The sequence below is a fragment of the Dasypus novemcinctus genome, chromosome 2 (genome assembly GCF_030445035.2).
Source record: "Dasypus novemcinctus isolate mDasNov1 chromosome 2, mDasNov1.1.hap2, whole genome shotgun sequence".
Lineage (NCBI taxonomy): Eukaryota > Metazoa > Chordata > Mammalia > Cingulata > Dasypodidae > Dasypus > Dasypus novemcinctus.
In genome coordinates, this window is record NC_080674.1 from 79,545,494 (window position 1) to 79,562,595 (window position 17,102).

Sequence of the window (17,102 nt, forward strand, 5' to 3'; positions counted from 1 at the left end):
TATGTATAAGTGATATACTTTAATAAATTTTTTTAAAAGGAGCTAAAATTGAATATCTAACTGCACACCTGGAGGAACTAAAAAGAACAGCACACTAATCCCAAATCAATCTAAAGGAAAGAAATAATAAAGATCAGAGCAGATATAAATGAAATTGAAAACAAAAAATAATGAAGGGATCAACAAAACCAAAAGTTGGTGCTGAGAAGATTAACAAAATTGACAGATCTTAGGTAGACTGACAAAGAAAAAAAGAGAGGAAATGCAAATATATAAAATCAGAAATGAAAGGGAAGACATTACCACTGACCCCAAAGAAATAAGAGATCATAAGAGGACACTATGAACAACTGTACTCCAAAAAACTACACAATGTAGACAAGATGGACAAATTCCTAGAAACACACAAACAACCTACACCAAACCTAGAAGAAATAGAAAACTTCAACAAACCAATCACAAATATAGAAACTGAAATAGTCATCAAAAACCTCCCAAAGATGAAAAGCCCAGAACCAGATGGCTTCACAGATGATTTCTACCAATCATTCAAAGATAATTTAATACTCATCTTGCTCAAGTTCTTCCAAAATACAGAACAAGAATGAACCCTACCAAATCCATTCTATGAAGCCAACATCACCCTAGTACCAAAACCAGATAAAGATACTAAGAGAAAAGAAAATTACAGACCATTATCTCAAATGAATATAGAGGCAAAAAACTTCAACAAGATACTTGCAAACCAAATTCAAAAGCAAATTAAAAGAATTATACACCACAATCAAGTGGGTTTTATCCCAGGTATACACGGGTGGTTCAACACAAAAAAATCAATTACTGCAATAAACAACATTGATAAATGGAAGAGAAAGATCACATGTTCTCAACTGATGCAGAAAAGGTATTTGACAAAATACAGCATCTTTTCTTGATAAAAACACTCGAAACAATAGGAACAGAAGGAAGCTGTCTCAACATGGTAAAGTACATGTAAGAAAAACCTACAGCTAGCATCGCACTTGGTGAAAGACTGAAAGCTTTCCTGTTGGGTCATGAACAAGACAAGGTTGTCCACTGTCACCAATGCTCCATAAAGAAATAAAAGGTACCCTCGGAAAGGAAAAAGTAAAACCTTCATATATCTAGAAAATCCTGAAAATTCCATCACAAAGTTACTAGAACTAATAAATAAATTCAGTAAAGTGGCAGGATACAAGATTAATAAGCAAAAATCAGTAGGGTTTCTATATGCTACTGATGAGCAATCTGAGGAGGTTATCAAGAATAAGATCCAATTTATAACAGTGACTAAAAGAATCAAATATTTAGGAATAAATTTAGTCAAGGACATAAAGGACCAGTATTCAGAAAACTACAAAAACACTGCTAAAAGAAACAGAAGAAGACTTAAATAAATGGAAGGACAGTCTGTGTTCATAGACTGGAAGACTAAATATCATGACATCAATTCTATCCAAACTGATTTACAGATTAAATGCAATCCCAACAACCTTTTTTGCAGAAATGGAAAACCTAATTATCAACTTTATTTGGAAGGGTAAGGGGCCTGGAATAGCCAAAAATATATTTTATTTATTTATTTATTTATTTTAAGATTTATTTTTTTATTTATTTAATTCCCCTCCCCTCCCCCGGTTGTCTGTTTTCTGTGTCTTTTTGCTGCATCTTGTTTCTTTGTCCGCTTCTGCCAAAAATATATTTTAAAAAGAAGAAGATAGTTGGAAGACTCTCACTTCTGGACCTTAAAGCATATTATTTAGCTAGTATAAAAAGAGCATGGTGGGAAGCAGATGTAGCTCAAGCAACTGAGCTCCCGCCTACCACATGAGAAGACCCAATTTGGCTGCTAATGCCTCCTGGAGAGATGAGTAAGACAGCAGGGTGTTGTGATGGGATGCAAGCTGACACAACAAGATGATGCAATAAGGAGACACAAAGAGGAAACACAAGAGAGACAAAGCAGGGAGCAGAGGTGGCTCAAGTGATTGAGTGCCACTCGCCCACATGGGAAGTCCTGGGTTTGGTTCCCAGTGCCTCCTAAAGCCAAGACAAGCAGACACAGAGAGCAGAGAGTGAGCACAAAAATTGAGCGGGCGGGGGGGGGGGGGGGGTAAATAAAATAAATCTTAAAAAAATAAAAAAGAATAAAAAATAAAAACAGCGTGGTACTGGCACAAAGACAGACAGATTGACTGAACTGAGAACTCAGAAATAGACCCTCATATCTATGGTCAAGTGATTTTTGACAAGGCTGTCAAGCCCTTCCAGCTGGCCAGAACAACAAATGGTGTAGGGGCAACTGGATATCCATATCCAAAAGAAAAAAAAGAGGACCCCTATCTCACACCTCATACAAAAATAAACTGAAAATGGATTAAGGAGCTAAATATAAAAGAAACAACCATAAAACTCCAAAAGAGGGAAGCAGACTTGGCCCAGTGGATAGGGCGCCCGTCTACCACATGGGAGGTCCGCGGTTCAAACCCCCGGCCTCCTTGACCCATGTGCAGCTGGCCCACACGCAGCGCTGATGCACGCAAGGAGTGCCCTGCCACACAGGGGTGTCCCCTGCATAAGGGAGCCCCACGCACAAGGAGTGTGACCTGTAAGGAGAGCCGCCCAGCGCGAAAGAAAGTGCAGCCTGCCCAGGAATGGCGCCACACATACGGAGAGCTGACACACAAGATGATACAACAAAAAGAAACACAGATTCCTGTGCTGCTGACAACAGAAGTGGACAAAGAAGAACACGCAGCAAATGGACACAGAGAGCAGACAACAGGGGGTTGGGGGGGAAGGGGAAAGAAATTAAAAAAATAAAAACTCCAAAAGAAAATGTAGGAAAACGACTTCAAGATCTGGTGGTAGGTGGTAGTTTTTAAAATCTTACCCACAAAGCACAATAACAAAAGGAATAATAGATGAATGGAAAGTCCTCAAAATTCAACACTTTTGCACCTCAAAGAACTCTGTCAAAAGGGTAAAAAGGCAGCCAACTCAAGCAAAGAAAATATCTGGAAATCACATATCCGATAAGGGTTCAATATCAATGACACATAAAGAAATGCTAAATCAACAACAAAAAGAGAAACTACTTGATTAAAAAATGGGCAAAAGACTTGAATAGACATTTGTCCGAAGAAGAAATACAAATGACAAAAAAACACATGAAAAAAATGTTCAGCATCAATAGCAATTAGGGAAATGCAAATCAAAACTCCAATGAGATATCATTTCACACCTATTTGAATAGTGACTATTTAAAAAAAAACAGAGGGAAGTGGATGTGACTCAACTGATACAGCGCCTGCCTACCATATAGGAGGTCCAGGGTTCAAACCCAGAACCTCCTGGCCCATGTGGTGAGCTTGCAGTGCTGCAGTGGGCAAGGAGTGCTATGCCACACTGGGGTGTCCCCTGCATAGGGGAGCCCCACATGCAAGGAGTGCACCCCACAAGGAGAGCCGCCCCACGAGAAAAAAGCGCAGCCCACCCAGGAGTGGCGCCACACCCACAGAGAGCTGACACAGCAAGATGACACAACAAAAAAAGAAACAGATTCCCAGTGCCGCCAAGAATGCAAGCGGACACAGAAGAACACACAGTGAATGGACAGAAGAGAGCAGACAATGGGGCGGGGCAGGGAGAGAAATAAATAAAATAAATCTTAAAAAAAAAAAAACAGGGAAACGGACTTGGCCCAGTGGTTAGGGTGTCCGTCTACCACATGGGAGGTTCGCAGTTCAAACCCTGGGCCTCCTTGACCCGTGTGGAGCTGGCCCATGTGCAGTGCTGATGCACGCAAGGAGTGCCGCGCCACGCAGGGGTGTCCCCCGCGTGGGGGAGCCCCACGCACAAGGAGTGCGCCCCGTAAGGAGAGCCGCCCAGCGCGAAAGAAAGTGCAGCCTGCCCAGGAATGGCGCCGCCCACACTTCCCGTGCCACTGACGACAACAGAAGCGGACAAAGAAACAAGACGCAGCAAATAGACACAGAGAACAGACAACCAGGGGAGGGGGGGATTTAAATAAATAAATAAATCTTTAAAAAAAAAACAAAACAAAACTACAGTTGTTGAAGAGGATATGGAGAGACAGGAACACTTATTCACTGTTCATGGGAATACAGAATGGTACAGCCACTGTGGAGGACTGTTAGGCAGTTCCTAAGGAAGTTGAATACAGACTTGCCATGTGACCCTGCAATACCACTACTAGACAGATACCCAAAAGAACTGAGAGCAGTGACACAAACAGACATCTGCACATTCATGTTTATAGTATCATTTTTAACAATTTCCAGAAGTTGGAAACAACCCAGGTATCCATCAACTGATGAATGGATAAACAAATTATGATACACACAATGGAATATTATATACAACTGTAAGAAGAGATGAAGTCATGAAGCATTGGACAGCATGGATGAACCGTGAGGACATTATGTTGAGTGAAGTAAGCCAGACACAAAAGGACAATTACTGTATGGCTGCACTATTATGAACTAAATATATTGTGTAAACTCATGGAGTTAAAAATCAAAACACAGGCCACTAGAAAATAGAATGAGGTTAGAGAGTGGAAAGATGAGGGTTAATCTGTGCAGAATTGGTAAAAAGATCGTATATATTTGATAATGAATAGAAATGGTGAAAGCACATCATAGTGTTTGTAATTATATGGGTATGACAGTGGTTAAAAGGGATACTCTAAGGACATGTATATGACTAGATGGAAAACTAAATAATGTAACATGGGACTTTATTACATAGTGAAACCTCATGTGAAATATGAATATGGGTAATATTGCATATATAATACTGTTTTTACAAAATATAACTACAAATAAACTAGAGAGACAGAAACAGAATAGTAGCTATGCACAGCAGGGGAAGCATAGAGAGATTGAGAGGTGATGAGGGGTTTTTTTTGTCTGATTTTTATTTTTTATTATTATTGGAATAATGAAAATGCTCTAATGATTGAAATGATGAATGCACAACTGTTCAATTATACCAAATATCATTGATTGTACACTTTGGATGGCTTTATGCTTAATTAATATGTATCAATAAAATGTATTTGTTTAAAATAATAATAATCACCCCACTCTGTAGATGTAGATACACTTTAATACAATTTAAGTAGTAAAGACACTATTTAAATCCTTTAAGAGAGCCAATATGACTCAGAGGTCGAGTACCAGCTTCCCACATAAAAGGTCCCAGGTTGAATATCTGGCCCTGGTACAGCAAAAATAAAATAAAATAAAATAAAATAATAAAATTTATATATATATAAAATGAACCCTTTAGTTGGAACTATCTAACCTCACTTGACTACTATAATTGTTTGCTTTTTAATAGTTTAGTGCTTCTCCCAAGACAGTGGCTTTCATTACAATATGTCCCCAAAGGACTATCATTTTGAGAAATGAACGAAAAGAGCAAATTACAATACAAAAGCACATAACTTTGCTTCAAAAAATAACAGCATATACATATAAAGGAAAAAAAGACTGGGAGTTTCTTGGTAATTGGTTCTTGGTGTTGAAATGAGGGTTTTTTGGTTGTTTTTTTTTAATCCAGTGATTTTCTCCCCTTTTTATTGTATCATCAGTTTTTCCTCCTCTACTTGGTTCCATCAGCAAAGACGACTAACTTAGTTTCTCACAGCTCCATTTCTCAGTTCCTGTATACTACCTACAATCCCTCTTTCCTCATGTCTCTCTAGAACCCACTCAGTCAGGCTTTCGATCCTACCACTCCACCTAAACAGCCTTTTGAGGTCATCAAAGTCCCCCACATGGACAAATCCAAAAATCAACCAACTTACTTAACCTACTGTATTATTTGACACAATTACTACAGGAGTGCCCCTAAAGCTTCATACTCAAACCTCTTCTCTTTCTATACTCACTCTCTTGATGTCTCATTCAATCCCATATTTAACACCATCTACATACTAATGATTACCAAATTTATATCTCTAGTCGATTCTTCTCTTAAGCTCCAGACTCATATAGCCAACTGTCTTTCCAATAGCTCCACATGATGCCTTATAGGCATCACATATTTAACATGCCCAGGCTCTTGATCTTCCACACTCCCTTTTAAAAAACAAACAAAACTCTTCTCACAATCTTCATCTGTCTTCTTCACTTCAGTTGATGGCAATTCCAAACTTTCAGCTACTTAGGCAAAAAACCTTCCGTCCATCCTTGGTATCTTTTTTCTTACATACAACATCCAAACTATCAGCAAATTTCTAAAGGTAATTCAACCACTCTCAGCCACTACCAGTATGATTCGTGTCATCATGTTCTCTTGTCTGGATCACTGCAATAGTCTCCTTGCTGGCCTCCTTGCCTCAGATCTGTAGTCTATTCCTAGGTTAGCAGCCAAAGTGAGCCTTTTAAAAGGTAAATTGAATTATCTCATTCTTCTGCTCAAAAACCTCCAATGGCTTCCCTTCTCAGAGTAAAATCCAAAGTCCTTACTAAGATTTACAAGACCCTACATATTGTAACCCCAACTTCTACTCAGGCTCTACCTCCTTGACCACATAGTCTCCTAATTTCTCCCTTGTTCTTCATTCATTCTATTCCAGCCACACTGGCCTCCTTGTTAATCCTTACACAGGTCAGAAATTCTCCTAACTCAGGGTTTGAGCACATGCTATTCTCTCTGGCTGAATACTCTGTCCCCAGATACCTGCATCATACTCCCTCACTTCCTATAGGTATGTATTCCATCAACAACTTCTCAAGAACTCTTTCCTGACCCTGCTCTTTCAAACTCCATCTCCCCTTTCTTTTCTTGCCTTATATTTCTTCATAGCACTCCTTATTATCACATGACTATATACTGATTTGTTTATTTCCTATCTTCTTCCCACTAGAATATAAATTTCATGACAACAGAGATTTTGTCCACTGCTTAATTCCCAGCATCAAGAAGAGTGCTTAAAAGGAAAGAGACGGAAAGTAAGAGAAAACAATTTGAAGGTATCTATCTGTAGAGGTAACTTGGATACTAACAATTGTTCTGTTCTTTCCTTGTATATTGTTTTAATACCTCCCTTGTTCCTTGCATCTTGCCTGACTAAAACAACTCATTTTCACAACTATTTATTGTCAGACAATGATAAATGACTCCCCCATAAACCCGTAATAACACAGGTTTTTCTCTCTACCTAAACTATCAAAAGCCTTTGAGCCTTGCTAGGTTCAACTCAGGAAAAAAGGTATGAATAATTATTACAGAGTTTTGCAAGATTGGCATTTTGAGAAGAAACGATAATAGGTTACTATGACGTTCAAGGTTAGGCCAAAAGAAAAAGAAAAAAACAAAAAAACAGAACAGTGCCTAGCATACAGAAGGCATGCACATTTGTTGATCTCTAATTTTTTAGAGTTACTAGAAAAAAACAATGGAAATGAACAGGTCCCAAGAACCCCACAGATTATATTCTTCATGAAGGCAGGAAATACACCTGCACACAACAGGCACTAATATTTACTGACCTTCTAATTGGTCATTTCCTAATAGCAATACAAATAATCAGTCCATCAATAAGCAATCATTGACTATAAATTGTTAACTTTTGTTCATCTATGAAGTCTTTCCAATTGATATGCTAAATTAGTCTTCCCTACAAACCAGAGCTATTCAAAATAAACATGAAATACAGAAAAATCATTTCCTTCTAGATTATTCTGCTTTGGACTCTTCACTTTAAATCTGGACTGCAGGCAATTTGTTTTTGTCAGCACTTCATTTATACACACAAGTACAAGACTGTCAAATTATTTTACTATAATACATTTGTCATTCTGTGAGTGCTTACCACTTTACATGCAGTAAAAAAGAACATTTCATCCAGCCAGCTGTCTACTTTTTTTACTTGTTTTAATCATTCAGCTTTAGTAATGTTGCTCTAAACTTCAAACATTTTGAACAATAACATAGCTCACATCTTGTGAAACTTAAGTATTCCAGATTTCCTTATCGAATTTCACCAGATCAGGGGTCATGAAGTAACATATACTATATTAAGGGATGAATATTTTCTTGGCTGAATATTTGGCAATACAAAATGTAAAAGTCAGAACTGATTCTCCTCCAAGAGGAAGTACAAGCTAAGCAAAATAAAATGGAAGTTTTATAATCTGTTGGAAAGCAGAACTCAGCTTACTGGCCAAATTTCATCAAATTTTTATTCAGTGTAATAAACCTTATTTGCTTTGAAGTATATTTCAAGAAATAAGTTACAATCTAAATTAAACCCTACTGCACCACTGAAGTGACAATCCTTAATTTAGGTAGCTGGTCCTTTGTAAAACTAACAATCTTATTTATGTGAAAACAAAAACTAGTCCATCGCTGATAATGCACTACTGATACCAGTATACTTCTTTGTCAACAGTCATCCTGGAAGAAGGGTTAGCATTTACTTAGTGAAAAAGATAAAAAACCATTGAAATTGCCTGATATTAAATGTACCCTTTGTAGAATATAATCTAACTTAAATAAATAGCATGGTGAATATGTTAACATCCCTAGAACTAGATCTATTGACCATAAATGTAAACCTAAGCAGAATGAACAATAAAGATCGGTTACCAAAACTGGAGTTATTAGAATTCAAGGAATTTAAATCTTTAGAACTTAAAGATGGTCAGAAGTACATATAATATGCTATAGAAATCATTAATGGAGTCTATTTTTATACCTACAACACTGGACTACTGAGCACAACAGAGGAAGACCCTATGCCTCTTCATATTATGCTAACAACTCAGGGCCTCAACATTTCCAATAGCTCAAAGTAAAAGGTGTGTAACATTTCAAAATAATATTTCAAAAGGTGTATAGCATTTCCATTTTCTTTAAATAATTATTTACATATTAAATAAAGGCATATAATAAACACCTTTTTGAAGGTGTACCACAATGAAAAGCTGAAAATTTAGAAAAGTTAATTATATACTTGGATTATTCATTGTTAGTTCATTTTAGCCCTATCTCTCCAACTAGATTCTAAGTTTTTTAAAGGCACGATAATGATCTTATCATTGCTATATATTTTTGTGCTGAAAAAATAGAACAATGAACTACACAAATGGAAAAAATCCAAAATTTGTAAATAGAGAATAGGGAAGGGCTTTAAAAAAATGCTGAGTGTAAAATTCATCTAGCACACCCACATGACAATTCCAAGTCAGTTAACCTTAACCATAGCAATGAAGAAAATGATTGTTCTAGACCTATATATGCAAGGTATACATAACAAATATGTATTAAGTAACTACAAAACCTAAGATGAATGAGATAAAGGTGTCACTGAGTAATATTAGAACAAATAAAAAGAAAGTGGAGAGCAAGCTTTGAACAAATGGAACCACAGAATGGCATTAAATGAAAAAGAGAAAAATGTGGTGCAGACCCTAATTAAAGTTTACCATTAATTAAAAAAATAGAAACAATCACAAAAAAATACAACTTTAGAACCTTGTATTGACATAGGAACATCTTGAAATACGTCAAAAGTATGTTATTATTAATAAAGTACCAGCATCTGGGACTGATTCATCTTTATTTTTGATCAAATAAATTTTGAAACATCCCTATAAAAAGATTACTCTCACTCAGCTGCATTTTGACATACCTTCTTGAAAGAAAGAAAAGTGGTGGAGTTATAGTTGCTGTAACTGCATACAAACCACAGCTTATCTATGCTACATGTAATCTTCCCACTGGAATCCACTGAGAAACTCTGATATTAAGGTTAAAGGGTATTAATGATGTAATTTTCATGGATAATATTGTAAACATGACAATAAACAAAAATTTAAGTTAAAAAAAGCTATGCAATACATATACACTGATACAGTATTATCATATTACCAACTAGAACAAAGCAAGTAGCCTTTTAAGTCTAAATCAGCTTTGTGAATCTAAACAGATCAAAGTCCACTCCAGTTTTAACAAGGACTAAAAATACTACATTTCAGTGTGTTTCAGGAGGTACTGCATTGCTAAGTTTCTGGTTTCTAAGTCACCTTTTAATCTTTAAATTCAATGCCTCTTTTCATTCTTCAATCTATTAGCTCTCACTGGCAAATCTTGACATAGCTGAGCATTTCTATCCTGGAACTTTTCCTGTTTTCCTATTACCTTTTATTTTTTTGGTTAATCTTCCTCTGGTTTCCTATCTTTCTGCACACTGTTATCTTTTCCTCATAGTTCTTCCATCCCTTATTCCTTAAATGCCAGTGTTTTGTCTAAACTGCCTTCTTTTCTAAAGTGAGAGGTTCTCCCTGGGTGATTTCATTCCTTCCCATGATTTTACACAATCATATATTTTGTTGTCCAAATCTATATCTCATCTGAACATGCATTTTCCTATGCAACTCTCCTGAGTTCTACATACTGTTTCCTCTGCCTGAAGACCTCCCCCTTATTGCCACCTGGCAAAAACCTTCTCAGGCTTAAGACTTAAGATGTCAACACTCACTGAAGCTTTTACCAACTTTCCTAAATAGTATTGGTTAATTTTCTAGTTTAAAAAGTACTGTAAAAGTACATCATCTTGGGAAGCAGATGTGGCTCAAGCAATTGAGCGCCTGCCTACCATATGGGAGGTCCCAGGTAGGTTTCCCTAAAGAAGATGAGCAAGCTAGCAAGCTGATGCAACAAAATAATACAAGAGACACGAAGAAAACATAATGAAAGATAAAACAAAGCAGGGACTGGAGGTGTCTCAAGTGATTAGGCACCTCACTCATACATCGGGGGTCCCAGGTTCAGTTCCTAGTGCCTCTTAAAAAAGAAAAAAAAAGCACACAACAAATAGACACAGCAAATGCAAAACAACAAAAAGGTGGGGAGAAATAAATTATTTAAATAAAATAAATCTTAAAAATATATATATATCATCTTACAAGAACCCACAAAATAGGAGAAGTATAAACTTCATAAAAATGAGGACACAAGTTTGAAAAAGATCAAGTGACTTGAATAAGGAAACATTAGTACAATTAGAAAACATTAACTTAAATCCAGATCTTCTTACTCTTTAGATCCAATGCTTTTCCTAATATACCATGATGGTCTCAAAATGAAAGATTTAGAAATTTATTAATTTTACTATTAAGAAAAATTAGTCTATCTTTCTAGAAATTAATTCCTAATTAAATGTTTTGTCCAGATAAAAAATTTAGATTAATTTTTTAAAATTATACACATATATACCCAAATTTATTAAGATAAAAGAATTTTTTATTAAAAAAAAGGAAAATAACTGAGAAAAATTCTAAAAGTGATACAAATTTAGCCCATTCTAAAATGGAATACAAAAAATAAAATAAATTCTTTATTTTTTAAATTAAGAAATGAAAAATCTAGAAGCCATAATTCAATAGATGGGCCTCACTAACCAATAATTGATATATGAACTGTTTTTATAAAATAATATAAATATTCCCTGATTCTAATTTTTTTAAAAGGGGACAGCAGGGAAATGGATGTGGCTCAAGTGATAGAGCTTCCCCCTACCGCCCACCGTATGGGAGGACCCAGTTTCAATCCCTGAGGCCTCCTGGTGAAAAAGAAGAGAAAGTGTGCTCGTGCAGCAAGCCAGTGCCGGCGTGGTGAGCCGAGCGCCCATGTGGTGAGCCAGTGCCTGCACATGTGAGTCACGCAGCAAGATGATGACACATGAAAAGAGAGACCAAGGGGAGAGTCAGGGTGAAGTGCAGCAGAGACCAGAAAGGAGGTAGTACAATTCACAGGGAACCTCACTCCACATCAGGGGTCCCCAGGATCGAATCCAGTGAATCCTAGAGGAGAAAAAATGAGAAGACAAAAAAAGAAACAGATACAGAAGATCACCCAGTGAATGGACACAGACAGCAAAAACATCAGGGTGGGGGAGGGGAAGGGGAAAATAAATAAATGTTTAAAAAATAAAAAAATTTAAAAAGGGGGCAGCAAATAAATAAGACTGATATGTTGAACACGGTGTAAGCAAAGAAAGTAAATACAGAACACAACAAAAATAGTAATAATAATAATGTGACTAGGAAATGATTACATATCCTTGAGATAGCTGGTGAAAGATCACAGATCAGGAACGCAGACAGGACTCTAAGGCTAAAGACTACAGGCTAAAGAGTATTAACGTGAAAGAAGTCAGAGAGTTAGAACAACACCATTTTGCAGCCATTGTCATAAAGGTTAACTCAAGAGATGAACCTATGGTTGCTAAATATAGGAAGAGGCACATATGAGGAGGAACAAGGTATCTGAATGGTCTCTATCTTTCCAGAGATAGATTTTAAAATGGAAAAACAGTAGCAATAGAGAAACTGGACAACCCCTTGGCTGGTAAAAACATAAATATTAACATTAAAAAAATGGGCATCCTATTACCTCCACATGTAATAGCCTGAGGACACATCACTTATGGTAGTGTTCTGACCATGGATATATAACCTAAACCTATCATGAAGAAATACTCAGCAAACCCAAACTGATTAACCTGCTATAAAATAACTAATCTGTACTCTTCAAAAGTGTTAAGGTCATGAAAGGCAAAGACCAGATTAAAGAGCAATGACAATTAAATACAATATGTGGGCAGCAGACTTGGCCCAGTGGTTAGGGCGTCCGTCTACCACATGGGAGGTCCGCAGTTCAAACCCCAGGCCTCCTTGACCCGTGTGGAGCTGGCCCATGCGCAGTGCTGATGCGCGCAAGGAGTGCCCTGCCACGCAGGGGTGTCCCCCCCCCCGTAGGGGAGCCCCACGCACAAGGAGTGCGCCCCGTAAGGAGAACCACCCAGCGCAAAAGAAAGTGCAGCCTGCCCAGGAATGGTGCCTCACACATGGAGAGCTGACCCAACAAGATGACGCAACAAAAAGAAACACAGATTCCTGTGCCGCTGACAACAACAGAAGTGGACAAAGAAGACGCAGCAAAGAGACACAGAACAGACAACTGGGGTAGGGGGAAAGGGGAGAGAAATAAACAAATAAATAAAATCTTTAAAAAAATAAATAAATAAATGCAATATGGGATCCTAGGCTGGGTCCTATACTAGAAGAAAAGAAAATGGTAAATAAATAAATAATAACATTATTGGGACAAATTAGAAAATTGGATTACGGACTATTGATTGGGCCAATGTTAAATTTTCTGAATATAACCATACTGTGGTTGTGTAGGAAGACATCTTTGTCCTTAAAAAATACATATAATCTCTCTTGTGTTCCCTTGCCTTCGCCTTGACACAGTGACTGTCCTGGTGCTGGCCTGTGTACCTGTTTCTGCCCTCTACACCCTGCTCTCACTGTTGTTTCCCTACCATGATTGCCAGACAAGTAAAACCTGGGCATTTATCATCTATAATGGGAAAATGTAGTCTGTAAATCAGCTCGCTTTATCACTTTTCTGTCCCTTCCTCTCTACATGGGACCCAAGATCTGTTATTTTCTCCCATTTCTCTTCCTTCCCTACTTTAATAAATTAACCCCCGATGTGCCTAATTAACCCCCGATGTGCTCTTGAAATTCATTTCTGCAGGGCAGTCAAGAACCTAGACAAAATCCAGTTACAGTAACAGGTCTCAAAGAGAAGAGCAGTGGTGGGATGGATAAGGAGAAGGATCAGAAGTGTCTTGGGGAAAAAAAAAAATACACACTAAGGGATTAAGGGGTAAAGCAGTACAATAATGTATGCAAACTATTCTCAAATAGTACAGAAAACATAATATGAGAGCGAGAGCTTGTGTGTGTGTGGAGAAAATGACATAACAAATGTGGCAAAATGTTTAAAAATTGGTTAATCTCTGAGTAAAGGGTATATAGGAGTTGTCTGTACTATTTTTGTAACTTTTCTGCAAAGTTGAAACTATTTCAAAGTAAACCATTAATATGAGAGCAGAGGAAAAGGGGAACCTTTCAGTTTTTTTAACATTAATTTAATTTGATTATCACAGTAACAATCCTGAGAGGTGGGGGAAAAAATCAAATAATATCACCATTTTATAAATGAGAGAACAGGCTGAGGAGAGATTAAGTGACCACTTTCCAAGTCTCTTTGTCCTATGCAACCCACTAGACTGTAGATCATTGGCCAAATATTTCTCACTCCTGGAAGCTTCAAGGTCATTCATAGTCTACAGCTACTATTCAAAATTTAACTTTCAGTGAATTGTATACAATCTCTAATAAAGCAACATAAATTTCATCCAGTAGCACATCCAAGTGCTGGAGAGAGTAGGCTGATATTAGAAGGATATTTAAATTACAGCAATATGCTCTGATTTCCTCACTTGTAAAATGAGATCAGAGAAACAACTGTGTCAGAGGATTGTTAAGTGGACTGAATGACCTAAGTGTAAAGTGGTATGCACAAATACCTAGCATCTAGCAAGTACTCAATAATGTTCGCTACTGTTATTTTAAATCCAACCTGCTAGGCCACCTCAATAATACTAGTCATAGAATCAAAGACATATATTTTACAAATAGGCCCAAATATGACAAAATAGAAAATCAAAGGCTCTAAAATGAAAAACATCTTAGATGTACACCAAATATACAAGTAACTTAACTGTAAGCAAATCATGTGCAAAAATAAACTGGCGGCAATTTGCAGGTTTACTTAACAGGTGAAACTGTAAGGGAATTTAGAAAAGCAACAGGCTCCTTGTTAGAACCATCAACAACCTAAATGCGCAGAATGAAAAATAAAATCAGTTTTTTTTTTTTAATTTTTCAACATTTCTACCCTGGGAACAAGGAAAAATAAAGTAAAAGACTATTCCAGGTGCAGCAAATAAGATTTCAGTCCGTTTAATACAGTCAAAATTTAATCCCAATTTTAACTACTAAACATTTTCTAGACTATCCAATCTTGATAGTAAAGTTTACATTTTAATTGTACCCTACAAAGCTACCAGCACAACTACTCTATCTTAATTCACCACGAATCTAATCACACACTATTCTGTGACCATATTGCTTAGCACTGAAAGATTTTAAAAAATAAGAAAAATGTTAAAAATTTTAAAAATTAAAAAGATTACAATAAAGTTACCAGGATTCCTTTCAAACCCCACCTCCAATAAAATAATTGGGGATGTTTTATAATGTTCTCTACTCATATTTCTCATTACTTTGTTTGGGATTGGATTTTTTGCTCTGTAAAGGATACTGACCAAGAACATTAACGCTTTAATGAATCAGTTTTTCCATTCACAAAACCTTAAAATCACCTTCCCCATTCACTCCAAGATCACGGAATAGGTTCTCATAAGCAAAGTTCACTCTCATTCCCCTTCCCTCCTTTCAACTCCCAAAATACTCCTTTCACCCTAATAAAAGAATTTTTCAACAAACATCAAATTAACTAGAAGTGTTCAAAATTCAGATACCTGTGCCCCAGCCCAGACCAACTCAATCACCGACTTTGGGGGTGAGGCCTCAGCTCTCCAAAGGGTTCTTTATTCCACTAAAGTCTGAAAACTACTTGAGACCCCACACACACCTCAAACTCCCCAACAGCTGCCACCACCACCAAAAGACCCAACTCCACCCTCCCATTTCCCCGCAGGAAACGTTACGGCCCAGCTCCGGCGACATCTCGGGGCGACCCGACCCCTTTCCGGGGAGCCCGATCCCGGGGCTCGCTCCTCGGGGTCCCCACCCAAACCCTCCCTCATCCCGACACCCCAAACCATTCTTCTCACTTCTTCATGTCGCTGCTGAAGAGGCCAAAGGCGCCCGAGGGAGAAATGGCTGGAGTCGCCTCCTGACCCAGCTCGGCCGTCTCGCCTCCTCCGGACTGCTCATTGTAAGCGAAGCTGTTGCTGGACATTGCCGCGGTGCTGGTGGGTATCGAGTGGGTCCAGCGCGGGGTTCTCTCTGAAGATCTCCAGTCCCGAGCACAAGGAACAAAACTAGTTCTTGTACCAGAGGGGCTCGCGCAGGCGCTTCCGGACTCGTCACGGCTCCCCAAACCGACCTGGCGGTCCACCCTCTGCGCATGCCCAGTGTGCAGGCTGGCCGGAGCCCTTCGCCGGCCACTCCAGAGCCTGCCGGGATTTCCCCTCTCCGGGTTTTAGCAGTAGCTGAGAGTCTAAGGCCCCGACTGCGTGGGAGCGGACTCGCGGGTGACTTCACGGGGGACTCGGGGAGAGTTTTTTCGGAGAAAGATACCCATTGTATTCATTTTGATTCCCCGACCCGGGAAACATCTCTACTTGTCTTCTGTTGTAAACTTTCCATATTTCTCTCGAAACGCCAGTTTACCCGCCAGATCAACTTTCTTAAACCCGTCATGATCACTTTTGTTTTTTATGACTCTTTCCGCTCTTCTCCCTCCAATATTTACTTTCATATCCTTCCCAAAGAAAGCTTTCTGCAAGACCGCTCCACTTTTAATAAATAACTCCCCACAAATAATCTCTTCTTACTCCTCCTGAGGTGTCAGCGTCTCTCGGTGGGAAACACCAAGCAGAAGGATCTACCGCGTGACTTGAAGGATCTGCTGAGAAGTCCATCGTTCCTGTGTAATCTCTGGAACGAAAACCCAGGCGCCAGCAGTTCCCCCTTGGAATTAGTTCCAAGGAGTGTGTCCTGCAAGTATCTGGCTACCAAAAAGAAAAGAAAATAGAGCCACCTCGCGCGCAAGGAGTCGCCTATCATTTGGGCCCTTCCTTCTTTCCTTCCCTCCTTCCCCCTTCCCCATCTGTCACTTACTAACAACTACCCCAGGCGGTCGCCTCCAGACAGCTTTGATCTCTGGGTGCCGGCAACCGAGAAAGTCCTGTTCCGGTCCTAACATCCCCCAGACCGCGGTCTCAAGTGCGTTTCAGTGCCTTCCCTCCCTTTTCCCTGTCTCTCTCTTCACAGGCGTTAAAACTCGTAACCACAGAAGCCAGGTACTGAAGTTGTCACAGGACTCCCGAGGTTGCGGGAGTGAAAGGTGAACCTCGCTACAGGGCCGCCTCTGGGCCGAGCAGGTTGTGTGTTCAAGGATCAGACTGGGGCCCTCAGCTCCTCAAAAGACTG

At 38.6% G+C, this 17,102-nt stretch overlaps 1 protein-coding gene across 2 annotated transcripts in view; it reads right to left on the bottom strand.

The window, feature by feature from the left end:
* The window catches only part of AP3B1 (adaptor related protein complex 3 subunit beta 1), a 327,202-nt gene extending 310,593 nt beyond the window's left edge, over nt 1–16,609 (bottom strand). The window contains exon 1 of one of the 2 annotated variants that reach the window (XM_058275208.1): nt 15,779–16,609. In XM_058275208.1, coding sequence (XP_058131191.1) covers nt 15,779–15,906 — 128 coding nt within the window. In that variant the 5' untranslated portion in view covers nt 15,907–16,609. The remainder of the gene's footprint in view (nt 1–15,778) is intronic. The other variant, XM_071208678.1, reaches the window with a different exon arrangement.
* Between the last annotated feature and the right edge of the window lie 493 nt (nt 16,610–17,102).